Source organism: Brachycentrus maculatus, unplaced genomic scaffold (genome assembly GCF_059751285.1).
Source record: "Brachycentrus maculatus isolate JH-2025_06_01 unplaced genomic scaffold, ASM5975128v1 h1tg000042l, whole genome shotgun sequence".
Classification (NCBI taxonomy): Eukaryota; Metazoa; Arthropoda; class Insecta; order Trichoptera; family Brachycentridae; genus Brachycentrus; species Brachycentrus maculatus.
In genome coordinates, this window is record NW_028280796.1 from 2,150,148 (window position 1) to 2,166,010 (window position 15,863).

Here is a 15,863-nt window from a genome sequence, read left to right on the forward strand (position 1 = left end):
AATGGAGAAAAACCTTCAGGTTTTACATAAAAAGATCTGTTTTCTTTATATTCACATTTATTTATATTCTTAAACTTTAAAAACGATCTCTTGAAAAATCAAGTTTTTTGATACATGACGTTGTTGAAAGTTGAGTGAGCGAATATCATATGAACTTTAGTTCTTGAAAAAAATTGTCTTTTGTAATTATTGGATTTGTACTTAGCAGGGAGTATTATTATAAATTTAGATATTTTTTTGTCCCATTAAGGATAAGTAGAACATAAAACTAAATTCTAACATTCTGAATTCACATTAAAAAGTTTTTTAGTTTGTGTTGAATGATTCGGATTGAATAGTAATCTTGTCCTGCTGCAGCACCCTATGTACCGTGACATAATGACAGTTATTTTAATATTTATCTTTTCACATTGGCATTTTAACACTTTGCCTTAACATTTGCCCCATATGCATGTTAAAAAACCAACAGTCAAGCAATAACTGAAATTACGCAATGTCGTGTTATGTTTTATGCCGGTGAATATTTTGCAGTTGTGTAGTAATCCTTAAACGGATAAGGATATATTTTCCATTTGTATACTAGTAATATTTGAATACATTTAGGAAAATGACCATGACTAAGTAAAATACATGCAGTAATTTTGAGTTGGTCAGTCGTGCGATTGAAATCAAAACTGCAACTCATTGTGATTTGTGTTAAACTCGCAGGTCCTGTTCAACCAAGTGGCCCCCGACTACCTGGAGGGGCTGCTCCTCGAACTGCCAGGAGGGGGGCGCCCCACAGCGGGGGCCCTGCGCGACGTGGCCTTTGTGGCCGCCCTGCTGCACCGCGCCGCCGACCTCGACCATCCACCGCACCTCAAGGAGGTAAAGTGACACTTTATTTAACAATCTACAATATATCTTGATAGCACTTCCTCGGGGGTATTTGTACTTACTTACTTTATTACTTTAGCCTTCTTCTTGTGTCCAGTACAAAGGCCTCCCTCTTGCACTTCCACAGTTCTCTGTTGGACGCAACTTTCTTCCAGTGCAGCCCCGCCAATTTTTTATTGTCATTGGAACATCTTGTCTGGGGCCTACCCACGCTTCTGTGTCCTGTTCTAGGCCTCCAGTCAAGTACCTTTTTCGTCCATCTATCTTGAGATATACATGTCACAAGACTTGCCACGTTTCACTTTTGTTCCGCTCAATTCTTACACACACCTGTTACCTTGGTCTTTTCCCTTATCCAAACATTCGTTTAGCATCCTTCTCTCCATTGCTCTTTATGTTACCAGGAGTAACATAAAGAGCTTCGTTTTGTTAGGGTAGATGTCTCGAATCCATATGTGAGCATGGGAGTACACATGCATCAAATGTTTTCCTCTTCAAATGGATGGGAATATTTGGGGATTTTAGGACATTTGATAATTTACCAGATGCAGCCTATCCTAAAGCTCTTTGCCTTTCCAGTTTGGCTTCCATATTATCCCTTCCCAGTTTGACCGTGTAACCTTTAGGTCACACGGTATTTATAGACATAGGGCTATTTGTGTAGGTAAGCGGTCGGGGAACTTCATTACCCAATTTTTACCATTACCCCAATTTTTTTTTTCGTAATTCGATATTACCCCGAGTTTGAAAATAAGACAGTCAATGTTTATTATAAATAAACATTATTTATTGAATTAATTTACACTGAAAAAAAACAAGCATGCACACACACACAACGCTCGCCTCTTACTTCTCACACACACACACACCTGAATTGTTTAATTTTGTAAAAATACTAACACTTTTATGAAATAGCCAACTAGAAAAATTTCATTTTTATCCCTAAAATATTATTTTTACCCCATTTGGGGTAATTTACCCCGGTTCCCCAACCGCTGGTGTAGGGTATTTGTATTGTTATAATGTATTATTATTTATTTTCAGATAAAATTCCTGCTTCCGAAGCCGGTGCTAGGTTTGCGCGAGATACGGCCCGCCAGATGGGCCGCTCTAGTGCAGGCGGACTGGAGCACCGCGCAACCACTCTCCACACACCGAGCTAAAGCACAGGTAAAATATATATTCGAATACAGTAAAAGTAACATTTGATATTCGGTTTTTATCAACATGTATATTTTTTCTTTTCGTATTTGATTTTGTAACCAATTTGTGCTTTTTTATGGGATGTGACATTTGTTCTAGCAGCTGCTTGTTATTTTTATGCAAATGTAGAAGGTGCATAATAATGTTTCCAATTCCACACAATTCGATGCATTAAAAACTGTCCTTCTAGTGCATGTGTGGGAAACCTATAGCTTCTTGGCTACTCTGATGTAGCTTTTTGACTTGTGTCAATTTAAAAACAAAAAAATCTGAATGAATATCTCCATATATAAAAATTAAACTTCGACCAAACTCAAAAAGTGGTCAACGGATTGACCTCAAATTTTTAACAAATGCGGCCCTATATATGAATTAGATAAATGAATGTAACCTTTAGAATTAAGAAGGTTCCCCTATAGGAATAAAAACCCTGTTCTACCGTATAGACGCAACATGTGTAAACTTTTTATTACACAGTACATTTGTAAAGCTCAAAATCACACCTGTAAGGTCTGCTCAAAGGGGTTTTTGCAACCCCTTGTAATTTTTTTTTAAATCTTGAGAAGCAGTCTAAATATTAGATAGTAAAATAATGTGGGCAATCAAAAGTATTGGAATGTAGTCGATTTTGTAATTGTTCCAAAGATGATTAAAATGCGATCATGCTCCTTTACTAAAAATAAATGCCAACATCTTAGCTTTATGGTTCTTTAAGTTTAGATTAAAAATGAGTCCCACTGATTGGAATCGCGGTGATCAGGTTAAGTCATTAAGTCATACATCATCAAACACCATCCATCACTTGTGTTTACCTTCAACGGTCACCTGGGAGACAGGGGAGATAAGAACAATAATGATATGTAATGTTAGTGTGGGAACAAGACAAGACTGGGGAATCCACTCACAATGGGCTGTTTAATTCATCACTAAAAAAGTGAAAACAATGCGCAGAAAGTATCAAAATAACTCTCCCACAGTTGTTTTGTAATCATAGCTATTGATGCTGTGCATAAATCATTTATGCATTTCAGTCAAGTTTATTGTTTATTTTTATTATTTTTTAATGGAACGTTGTGATATAAAATTAAAATTTTATTACTGACCAAAAGGAAAGCCAAATATTGTTTTTTATTATTTTTCAAAATGATTGGTTTATATTATAATCAAATAATTTTATTTGCCTTATTTTTCGATTTATGAAAAACTTGAAATGAATAAAATAAAATAAAATAAACTAGAAAAAAAAGTTGAGACCAAAATAGATTATTTAGATTCACATCCTCTTTAAAGATGATGGATTTGTAAATAAAATAAAAATGGTGTTGTTATTAAGAGAAAAATATATAGAAATCCCAAAAAAATAGAATTGTCATTATGTTAGATTTTTCGTTTTGCTTTGGCGCAGTTTATTATCATTATTTTCTTTTGAGTACTTACAACCAACACGAATACTTATATCTCCAAACTGAAAATTTCATTACAAATTTATACTTCTCATATACAATTAGCATTTTTATCTTAGATGTGCGATCGTAGTTTAATTATCCAAGAGTGGAATAGTTGATGATTATCATATTTTATCATAATTTAAATACATATTTTAATATTGAATGGAAAAAACCGGAGTTTGTAATTCGCGGAGGTACTCTGATCTTATGGGAAAAGGCGGCAGTTTTTCTTCTTAAAATTTTTCCCACTGTTTTTGTTCTTCGTACTCCATTTGCGATAGACCAACCAAATAGATTTATCATAATTTATATACATATTTTAATATTGAATGATTTTTCTCAGGTTCTAGCCGTGTTGTCGCAATGGCCACTGTTTGGCAGCTCGTTCTTCGCTGTAAAGCGCGTGTCGGGCGGCGCAGGAGTCCCCGAGTGGCGCGACCACATTCTGGCGCTAAACCGGCGCGGCGTGCACTTCCTGGACGTGCAGACCCACGAGACCCTGCAGCACTGGCCCTTCGCCGAGGTCATCAGTACCAGGAAGGTCAGGATACTATTATTAACTTCAAGTTTCAGGCAAAGGGCATATCAGTACCAATGTAGTTTTAATATTTATTACTGATTGACCCACACTAGATTATCCCTCCTGTTCCCAACACAGATTCAAGTAAAAATATATTGAATTAGTTAGAAGAAACAAAAATCCACTAAATGATCTATAACTGGCTCAATAGCAACCATAAAGTGTGTTTCTATAGTCATCCTCCGACTAAAGTCAGAGTCGAAATATAATGGTTCAAGTTATGATTTCTATCTTCATCATTATCGCGGCACCGACTTAGTTTATGCATTGATTCTGCAGTCACTTTGTGGTAACATCTATTAATTTTTATTTTAAGTATTACTTGGTAAATTCCACTATTTGTTAAAATCGATTGTGATATGTGTTTCAATGCATTCCGCGTCATTTTCAAACACCGTATTTATGAAATTTATTTCTTACTGATGTAAAAAAATTTTAGTACAATCAACAATATTTCATGCACCAAAATTAAAAAGTGTACCGCACCATTATTGTTTGTACCGCATTTAAGTGTATGTACTATGGTGGAGCACATTTTGGAAATACCCTACCTTATTGTCATTACACCATAGAAGCCTCTTTACAATTGCAACAACTTTTTAAAAATTTAAAGAATAAAAGAATCATGAATTTATACGCTAAACATAAATCTATTAAAACCCTTCACAAAAAATGGTGCACAAATTTTATGCAAGTGAAGCTTTGTGGTTGTCGAATTTGTTCAAAACCACATTACACTCGACACAAAATAATAATGATAATTGTATTGCAGGTGAGGTCGGAAGACGGCTCTCTGTTCCTGGACATGAAGTGCGGTTCCCTGCTGCAGCAGCGGGTCACCCGCCTGCAGACGGAGCAGGCCCACGAGGTGTCTCGGCTCGTGAGGCAGTATATCACCCTGCAGCAGGCCGGCACGGGCCAGATCAGCGACGACTAGGTACACCTTTTACTCAATCACCGGCACAATGTTAGCAGTATAACGTCGGGACTTAATGCTAATTCCTAATTGACGTAAATAATCAAAAAGAATTAAATATAAATCATAGAAAAATATTTATTTTCTCATTTACAATCTTATTGGATAGAATGATAAAAAATGTAAAAAACTTTTTGATACATTTATGAAAAATTTTTGTTGTTAAACAGTCTAATTTCCATAGATATGTTTGTCAAGACCAAATGTTAATGAAGATGGACTTTTCTTTTACTGCTGCTCTATCCTAAGGAGCACAACTGTTTAGCTTTACTAATCTTCTTTTAACACATAGTTGTCGGGCAGTTTTTTCATCAAGCCCGACCCCAATTATACTGTCTGCCGCCCGACCCTCAGTATACTAATCACAAGTAACTGCAAACCCAATTCCAATCTGTACAATGTTTTTTGACGTCTCTCGCGCTCTAACAAAAGTAAGCAAATAGAACGCTTATAAGCATCTCCCGCTCTCTACCAACAGTATGTAAAAGTCGCTTCTAAGCGTTTCCCGAAAACAATGTGTTAATATATTAATTACAATTTTAAAATAACTGAAATATTACTTAGACTTTGGAAGATACCGAGTATAGGCAAAACAATATATATCAAGTATTTGAAATATATTAATTGCATCCACAGGGTGTTAAAAGTATGTTTGTGATAAATAATTTAATATTGTTTTTTTGTTTTCAGATTGCGGATTATGGATCTACCTGTAGGGCATAATATAAATAAGTAATTACTATAATGTAAGGATAGACATTGTTTTTACATCAAGTGTAAATAAAATAAATATATAATTGTAAGAAATAAATGTACGGAAATTGGAAAAAGGTTTCATCAAATTTCATATCTTACAAAATATTCTAGAACCCTGAATCAAAGTTATTGGAAAAATTTTACAAAAAATATCGTTTTTTATTTTACTAAATCTTTTGTTCCATTACAAAACCTTTTTCCAAAATCTCTAATTTAATTTTAAGATTAACAAAACCTAGAATACAAATCATATCATTTGACAGTTAATTGAACTAATTAATTCATTATTAATTTTCATTTTCTTTTAAGATATATTATAATAGATTATATGCTATGTATTTATTTGTATTAATATTGCTCAAATAATACTCAAAAATTCCATCCAATTTTTAAAATAATTTTAAGTTTTTTCTTATTGTAACAATCCGAGGTATGTGTGGAACCTTTGTATACGTAATAGTTAAAATTATAAATTTTATTGTGAATATAGAGCTACAAAAGTTTGAAACTTTTTATATAAATATTTTAATCGTTAAATCTCCTCGAAAACATTCCATTTTATTGAATATATTTAAAACCAATTAATTGTGGACCAACCGTTTCATTTTCTAAAAATATTAAAATATTATCATTAATTATGTAAAATAAAAAAAATTGACTTTGATAACTTTTAAAACTGAACCATTCAGTTACGATTGATATAATTTACATTAAATAAATTTTACTTTTAGACAATTGTACGAACTGTTTTAAAAAAATATCTTAAAAAAATTCACATTAAACAAATTTAATTTTTTCTTTCAAAAATGTTAAGGACAAGATTTAAAATAAAATATTCTAACAGTAAATAACTCTTATATCTAAGCTAGTAGATAATTTACATTCCATTATTGTACGGAATGCTAGATATACATATTTTGTATAAGAAACACAAGATGTTATATGATTTTTCATACTTTACCCAGAACCTCTGGTCCAATTTTTAATTTGTGCTATAATTAAAATAATATCAAATAAATAATTAGTTATATGTATTTTCTTTTATAAACATGAATTATTTATGTAGACTTTATTATCAATTATTATTGTTAATAAAATATTTTATTTGTATGTTATTTTGATGTCCGATGTATTTTATATTTTTTTAATAATTTTTTAGTTAAATATGTATATGTTGAAATTTATGACGTGTTTAAATTTACAAGCAAAATGGTTGTAATATACACTCGCAAAGATGATTATACTATCATATATGATTTCATAACAGTTTATATTTACCTTATAAGAAAAATGTCATATTAAATAAGTCTAATAAATATTTACTGAATAAAATCGTTTTTTATTTCCTTTTAAAAAAATGTAAACCAGTCCTTCAAAAAAGTCTGATGACAGCAAGAACTTACTCAAATTCTATTAATCCGTTCTCAGCACCAAAAGACGTGTTATGCAATTTAATAAAATAGATAGTCAAAAAAACCTTTAGGGAAAAGAATATCAACACAAATAGAAGAAGGGGGTAAGGAGTATTGTTTAACGAGGAAAAAAATATGGATTCCAAAATAAAACAAACAAAAAAGCTACCAATATAAAGGATCAATGGTTAACTAGAACTTAATTCAAATCGATGGTGGCATTTGTACCACTCACTCAATCAATAAAAGTTTAATTTTTTTTAAACATTAATTTTCTTAAAAACTATTGGTTTTCTTATTACAACAGATATCGCTGCTCACTCCTTTCAAGAACGTCATAAATCAAAAAACTTGATTTTTCAGGAGAACGTTTTTAAAGTTTAAAAATATAATACAATGTATTAAAAATAAATATCAAGCCACTTATTGAAATTTTTACTGTGAAACAGATCTTTTTAGGTAAAACTTAAAGGTTTTTTCTCCATTTGAAAAATATTTAGTTTATTTCAAAAAAAATTAAACAATACCTTATCTTCAAAATGCAAAAACAACACTTTCTGCCCAGTAGCGGGTAAATATTAAGTTAAAAATATGCCTCTTTTGCTGGGATATAGTACATTTTCTGGGCATTCCGAAAACATGCACAACTGAAAATCGACGATTTTTGATTTATGATGTTCTTAAAAGGAGTGAGCGATATGTAAGCTATAAACTAGTTGGTCAAATAAATAAGTGGAAGTTTTCTGTATTTAACTTTAGAATCTCCAAACCTTATCCGCACCCAATGGTGCACAGAGCACTGCGCCCGGTAACCTGAATATTAATCTGCCCTGTGCTCCAGATACTTGGGTCTAGGAGTGGAATATATAAACTTGACAATAAACAGATGATGTAAGTTAAAGGACTCAGCTTGAAATATTACCACTTTATTTGGAAAATAAGAATGGAATAGTAGGTACTATAGGAGAGGAAAAAGAGAATAGCAGGGCACTCAGAGTTGCTTACCCAGACTTATATACTTGTGTAACTCGAGTTTCATAATAATCTTGTGAAGAGTACACATACAATTATGTATCATACAATGCAATTCCATTTATTTCATTAATATCAACATTTTGACAATTATTTGAGAGTAAAGTGTCTAATTTGGCTACATCAAGTCAGTATTGTGTTGTTCTCTTATGTTATATTATTAACAAATTTCAGACGGGTGTTTTTTACACCTGCAGACCGCTGGCGATGGGATTTGATAATTTCATACACATAGTTAAGACCTTAACAAAGAGATTGGTACATAATATTCATATTAAAATAAGGATAATTCCTTTTTTCTGACTTTGAAATGAGCCCAGCGTTTCTACGCTTCTACCTTCTATTGTTTCTACTTTCTGGTAAAAATACTCTTCCCGTCTTTAAGCATCAATCGATGGCACAGGTAGAAATACGTTTCCCATCCAAAGTGTGTTAAAGTACTTATAAATTTAAAAGTAAATTTGGAGAGATTTTGTTTTGAATTAATCTGTGGGACTGTGTTTAGGTGTACGAGTTGAGTATTTCCTCTCCAATCTGTCATTCCACTGCTGCGCTGTGTACTGCACGTATCCGGGGTCCGTGGGACTACTGGGACCTCCGTTATAATTCAAATGATCATCGTTCTTCTTCACTCCCGCCATTGGCAGCAGGAACGAAACGGCCGGCAGCTCGTTACTCTCAACCTGGGAAGAGGCCTCTCGCTTGTCCATCTTGCCGGACTGCTTCTGCAAGCCAAAGTACTCGGCGATCTGCTGAAGAGTCGGCGGCTTCGAAGACCTCAGAGTGCTCATTCTGCTTCTCAAAGTGTCTGTCTGAGAACCATTCTCCGTTCTTTGCTGGATATTGTACAGAGAAAGATTGTCGTAGACTCCGTAGCTTTTATTGGGTTTCTTTTCTTTGACATTAGCAAAAACCGGAGTTTGTAATTCGGGGAGGTACTCTGATCTTATGGGAAAAGGCGGCAGTTGTTCTTCTTCAAATTTTTCCCACTGTTTTTGTTTTTCGTACTCCATTTGCGATAGACCCATCCGGGGATAGTTTTTTCTATCTTCCTGATTCATCATTCTTTCCTGGTAATCCTTCATGTATTGTTCGTTCAGTTTTGCAAGTCCCTCCTCGTAACTCTTTCTTTCTGTTTGCTTCTCGCGTATGTTTCTCGCTTCCAACAATTTGAGATAAGCCATGTTTTTTGTCATGTCTTCATCGTGCTCCGGAATCGTGTGGATCGCATGCCCCGAAGGAAAGTGTTGATTACTGATTCCGTTCGTTTTTGGTGTCGCTTGTTGAAAAGTGCTTTCTTGGACATTGCTTCGTTTTACATCTCCGTTGCGAACTGATCCATATTTTGTCTTTTCCATCTTGACAAATAATCCATCAGCATCTTGATGCGAGAATTTGTGGTAGCCATTTCTTTCTGCCGTTACGAAATCATCCGTTTCGTGTATTTCTGTAGTTCCCGATGTAGAGACAGGCTCCGCTGACTCTGTGACTTTATCAATGTCACCGGGTTCAATTACATCCTTTTTCTTTGGCTTCATGAATTTTTCAGGAAAGAATTTCGGTCGCAAACTGTTAGTGTTGGTTTGAGGATCCTTCTTACCATCGGGAAGTTTGGGGTAGACGACGCCATTCTTCTCGGCATCCGTTGATGGATGTTTAGCGGTATCACGTTTTCGATGAGCGGCGAGATCGACCAAGAAAAGGACTGCAGTGATCAGAGACAAGACACCGAGAACTGCAGCATTGTCTATGAGGCCATCCGGTATAGAATCCAGAGAAGCTAACTCCAACCCGCCTGGAATATCAATAGCAAAACCAACTATTTTATATAGAGTATTAAAAGATGTAACAATTGAACTCAAAATTAAAGCAAATGTCATGTCATGAAATAGCCGTTAACATTCACATATTCACATTTTATACATAATCTGAGGTTGTTAACTAACTGTGGATTAACAAGGTATATTTTTTTATTGTTTGGTTACTCTCTTGGTCATTTAAAGTTTTTTTTACAACTATTCTATCAATGTTTGTTTGGTAGGGAGTTCCCGAGATGGCATTACAAAAATCTTCACAGAATATAATCAAGCGATTTTAAACCAAAGCTAAGATAATAAGGGCCATTCCCACTTCAGATGAGCCCTGTCCAGCTTTATCCTTAACACATTGACTGCCACAGCGATTTTCAGAATTCCGGTCTAAAAAGCCAATTCTTTTAAAATAGTCTTTTAATTCTTGATTTTTAATAATTATTTTTAATTGTATTTTCTGTTCATTTATTAACAAATGTTCTGTTCATGTAAGCCAGCATTGATTGTTTGTTCTCTTCCCAGAAGCCATCTATCCGTATTAGCACTGATATACTAGGAATTTTATCATAACTGTACGAATATGGCAAGTGAACACAATACGAGATAACTCGTAGTCTGCGTCCTAGCAAAGAACGCAATCAACGAGTTATCTCATAGTTGGCAGTCAACGTGTCAACATCGGGGAAAGAGATTAACTATAATCCAACTTTAATATAAATAAAAATGGCAATTGACATTCTCACCTAGAATGATGAAGAATAGAGCTCCTAGTCCAAGAAGAAATCCTTCCAAAACCCGCCTCCCAATAGGAACTTCTCTAAAGATTTTCGCCAATAAAAGCCCCACTGTTATGATGACGTAACCTGAAAATCAACATAATGAGAACCTTTTAATTTTTTACTACCATTCTAATAGTTAATTATTATTTTTATTAATTTAATCATATGGATATTTTATAATGGGCAAAATAATGAATGTTACACAAGTGTATAAAGATATCACTTAAGCTAGCCAAATGCCAAGTTCTAGAGTGCTCAGACTTCCATCTTCTTTCGTATAAAAATGATAAATGTTTCATCTCATGTTAATACACATATAAATTAATGATTTTTTTTTGAGAAGGGAATTTAGAAGTCTGGCTGATATGAATGATCACTTTATACTTCGCGTAATATCTATTCAGCCTTCGATTGAACATCCATATTACTTGTGTTTTAGGTACGGGCCACATGCGGCCTGTGACATGTTTTTGATCTACTACAAATATAAAAAAAATTGCTTTTACAAAATTCGTTTCATAGTGCATTGTTATTTATATGGCATCTGAAATACATTAATGAAATATTCATTCTAATAAATAAATTATATTATAACAAAGACATCCCTGTATTTTTATTATTTCTTTAAAGTGTATATTTCCGCAGGCCTCCAATCGATTTAGTTATTTAATTAGCCCAGGATTATTTCTGGTTTGGACAGCTTTATTCTATGTAACAAGAGACAATTCACACGCGAGTTCGACGTGTTATCTTTAGCTCCTTCCCTTTAGTATCGAATGAGGACAACATTATACAGTGCTATATAAAATACAATTGTAAACACTTACTTTTTACGAAACGATGAGAAACTACACTAAATGTTTATTATCATTCACCTAAGTAGGTAACAGGTTTCGCTTTCCTTTTGTGATAACAAACCTATTCTTGTCTAGTTCAAATCCCCATTAAAAATAACGGATAAAAAATCAGTATGTAATATGTCAATAATAAAAAATATTGCACAACATTACACATTATGAGAAGAAATATATTTAAAAAAATATTTTTCTATATAAATTTCAATATAAATCATTACATTCACAATTATTTCGGATAACCATCCAAATTATTACTAAATTGGACAATTATATCACCACCAAAAACTGCCGAAATGTCACTTGTCACAATTTTTTTATCGTTCTTTTGGTACACTTGTGTAAGGTCATGTTTATAAAACCTTATTGAAAAAAGGTCAAGATTTTCAAACATAGTTATGTTAAGTGGAAAGATTGAAAAAATCAGCTATCCAACTTAGAGAAAAAACAAAATAACTAAAGCAGTAGAGAAATTAATTTGATAAACGTTTAGTTACTTTTTATAAAGTTAGAGATGTACACGCTATGTGTCTGACATGGACACCTCAAATTATAACAGAAACGAAAATAATATTAAAAATTATGATATAGGATAATTGTTAAGATTATCGCAGAAAATAATAAAAATGATTTTGTTATGTAGGCATGTCAATAATATAATGTTTTAATCATAAAAAAAAACAAATGATATCCATTGAAATACGAGACTATGGTAAATCAAAATAATGTTTGGTAGATAGATATCGTTGGGCCACAGAAAATCAGTCGAAAAGTAAGTAACAGCCCAATATTTCGACAAAACTAGGTTTGTATGGATGGTCAACATTTTTTATTGTACAAAATAATTTCTCGAAAATCTTTCGCTGTGTACGTTTCATCAATTTCATACTTTTTACCAATTCTTCTTCTTCTTCAAACCCTTATCCGCACCCCAACGGTGCATAGGGCACTGCATCATATAAACGCAGTGTTGTCTTAATGGTTAACACATGAAGGAAAGGTGATCAGCCCTTCGCTTCAGTTACCAGTCCAGGGTAGTATTGAATAAATATATGAGTAAAAAAAATATATATTTATTTAACCCCCCCTCCTGGGAATCGAACCCAGGACCTCCAGAACGGTAGCCGAGCGTACTTATCATTACACTAGAAGGCGGACTTACCCATTACCGACACAAAAAAGTTAAATAACATAATATGGATTTGTACAATAGTTACTGGATTACAAACTATTCAAAAGTACCTCCATAAATTGCATCTCCGAAAGATGCTCCAATAGAGTCCCACGTGATGTTCCTCAACAGTGACCACTCCCTCGATATCTTCTGCAGGTAAAGTGCAAGTCTGACTGACTCATCGTCCGTCACTCGCTTGCACACGAGACAGGCAACGCAGAATATCTAACAAACCACAAGCACAATAATTTTATTCATGTTATTTATGAAACACAAAGTATATTTTTCTGTATCACAAAATTAAAGTTTTTTTTTAAATTTAAATAATTTTTCTGAATTTTTGATCGCAAATCATTTAGACGTGGTCATTTCTAGAAAAGAAAACTACATTACAATTTTCGTAATAAGTTGTCGCGGTCTGTGACAACTTACTCCCATTTTGAAAATCACACAGGATAGTTTTACCTTTTAGTAAAAAATCGAAACTATTGTGTAAGTATTGTATATCATAAGAAATATTTTAACTTTAAAGATAAATAATAATTTCAAAATGAATCAATTTTATAAAATAAATAACCAATAAAAACAAACTTTGTAACTACTGATGAAATCACACAATAGCGATCAATGGAAAATTTTAAAGTATTTGACGGAAGAAAAATTTGCATAAAAGAATGGGGATATACATATATACATTACATAACATTGTAAGGCCAATAGTTTTTTATACAAACAAGAAAATATAAAAGTCATTGTTAAAACCGATACTATTGATTGTGAAATTACACAATACTTTTGTTTGTATACTAGTACACGTAAGCGCTCAAGACTTAACTTTTTAGTTAGAAAACAAAAGATTTCTTTGTACGTGTGTTATCGGCCTTAAAGAACACACAATTGTCAAATAAAAAAATATCTAAATAAAATAATAAATCATTAAGGAAACTTGGAAGCGAGTGCACTGGAAAATATGCCTGAAGGCTCAGTGGTACCATGTTGGCGCCCTTTCACTTACAATTTATCATACAGTAACTACAACAACGAAAAAAAAAATCAGATTTATTAATGATATAACAAATGTAGGTGTAAAAGATTATAAAATAAATAATTGTCATATAATTACAATTACGCATGACGGTTTAAGTACCATTTTATATTTAGCTATTTTTCTCCTATTTCTAATAATGAGCCGCTTAGGCTTACAGAAATAGTATGAAATTGAAATATTTGTGGAAATTATAAAAACGCAAATATTTCTCTTTTATCTAAAAACAAAAAAAGCTTTTAAAAGCAAAAAAGGATTCTATTATATGAACATTTTAGAATCATCTGCTAGAACATATCTCAAGTAATAGAAAGAAAATAAACCTTAAAGTATGTGCATAAATGTACCTACTTTTAAAAATAATGTATTTTTTAGTTTAACAAAAAAAAGATAACAGGTAAACAAACTTAATTTAAGTTGTAATAAAATATTCATATGATATAAATTGATTTTATTGTTGACTCAATTCGTTAAGTACACAATATCTTCTGAGTATTATTTAAGTTTAATGTCTTAGTAGTTCATGTCCAGGTAGTCTGGTATTTACTATAAACAGATAATTTTAAGCACCCATATTTTACAAAAATAGTGTCATGGAAATTAACAATTTTTGTCTTTATTATTATTGGACCTAATATATTCCGTTTGATAGTTAAATTGTTAGGTGTTTACTCTCTCTTGCGGTGTGAATCTAGAGAGAGACATTTAGCGACATTGCAAACTAACAAAAATAGTCACGATTGTTAATTTGACTAATTTACCGGATCTGACGACCCAGGAAAATTTGAATATACGTACAACTTCAAAAACCTTAACAGCCACCCACTTGTCACACACAACCATTTCTGAAAAAACGCGGCACTTAATTAAGCTTGGAGTGACTCGTCACTACATTTCCTGACCAAAGGCGATTCACGGCTGAACGAAGGAAACTGACTGCACACAATTCTGTAACGTCATTATCTACGACAATTGTTTTTCACAGGCAGGTTAGTATTAAGTATTACGAGGACCCCCCCTCGCGCAAGTCAAGGCGATAACACCTTGACGTTGCATCGAGCGCCGAGCGGATGTAACACGCCTGTTGCAAGAAGGATAGGAATTCATTCATAACAAGCAGTTTCATCATTTTAAACTAAAAGAAGCAACAGTCACAACATAATATGCAGAGCATTATAAAACTAAATATTAGTGAAAAGTCGATATTAAATTGAAGTACGATAATGTTAAAAGGGTAGGCAAACAACATTACCCAGCCTATGAAATAGTAAAAACTGAGTGGGATTTTCGAGTTTCAAATAGTATCCGTGGTTACCAAAATAGATTATTGCATAAATACATTTATAGTATATTTATATTCCTATCGACATAAGAATATGTGAAACACGAAATTTAAAAAAAGTTATTTTACAGGAGAGCGTTTTTTGTATTGACAATATTTTTCTGCCGTGTCATTTTTCAATTAATTTCAATTAAGTATCCAAAGCATGAAGGCCGTTTAAAGATGAATATTAAATTCGTTAAAAAAATCATTTTATATAATTTGGCTATTAAAATCGATTCTGGCAGATTGGAAAATTATTTTCCTTTTTTTTGTAATAAAATTAATTGAATTAAAAAGCGACTAAATTAAGTTGAGCTTCTATATGCAATTAAGAAGAAAATGTTCAGATACATGATTTTTTTAGCATTGGTTTTAATTAATTTTTGATGGATTAATAAAATAGAATGGAAAATAATATACTGAGTAAAATAAAAGGATACGGCAAATTTCTAAAATAACAAGTTTTTGGTTAGTTATTTTATTTTATTCAAAAGGTTATTTGGCTGCTTGGAATCAGTTGTGATTCAAATTAGAATATTAGTAGAATAGGGCGACACCCACACCCACCATACATATATATATATAATATATAT

At 32.6% G+C, this 15,863-nt stretch overlaps 2 protein-coding genes across 2 annotated transcripts in view; one reads left to right on the forward strand and one right to left on the reverse strand.

Annotated features, from left to right (window-relative positions):
* Nucleotides 1-5,873, forward strand: part of Myo10A (unconventional myosin 10A) — a 196,982-nt gene extending 191,109 nt beyond the window's left edge. Inside the window, exons 29-33 of the mRNA XM_088277420.1 lie at nucleotides 709-867; nucleotides 1,921-2,046; nucleotides 3,871-4,068; nucleotides 4,880-5,044; nucleotides 5,774-5,873. Of these exons, the coding sequence (XP_088133546.1) occupies nucleotides 709-867; nucleotides 1,921-2,046; nucleotides 3,871-4,068; nucleotides 4,880-5,044 (648 nt within the window). The 3' untranslated portion in view covers nucleotides 5,774-5,873. The remainder of the gene's footprint in view (nucleotides 1-708; nucleotides 868-1,920; nucleotides 2,047-3,870; nucleotides 4,069-4,879; nucleotides 5,045-5,773) is intronic.
* A 2,371-nt stretch (nucleotides 5,874-8,244) lies between these two features.
* On the reverse strand, nucleotides 8,245-14,933 carry LOC148312403 (uncharacterized). Its single transcript, XM_088277421.1, has 4 exons — nucleotides 14,745-14,933; nucleotides 12,970-13,126; nucleotides 10,838-10,957; nucleotides 8,245-10,078 (listed from the first exon to the last, which is right to left on the reverse strand). Exons 1-4 carry the CDS (start codon nucleotides 14,787-14,789, stop codon nucleotides 8,766-8,768), a joined length of 1,635 nt encoding a protein of 544 aa, XP_088133547.1. The 5' UTR covers nucleotides 14,790-14,933; the 3' UTR covers nucleotides 8,245-8,765.
* Nucleotides 14,934-15,863: the final 930 nt, after the last annotated feature.

What these genes read in the sequence shown, in the direction of transcription:
- LOC148312403 (XM_088277421.1), bottom strand. Translation starts at nt 14,789, where the DNA reads ATGGTTGTGTGTGACAAGTGGGTGGCTGTTAAGGTTTTTGAAGTT. An exon ending in CTGTTAAGGTTTTTGAAGTT is followed by an intron (nt 13,127 to 14,744) that starts GTACGTATATTC and finishes GTGGTTTGTTAG; the next exon opens with ATATTCTGCGTTGCCTGTCT. An exon ending in TCTATTCTTCATCATTCTAG is followed by an intron (nt 10,079 to 10,837) that starts GTGAGAATGTCA and finishes TTGATATTCCAG; the next exon opens with GCGGGTTGGAGTTAGCTTCT.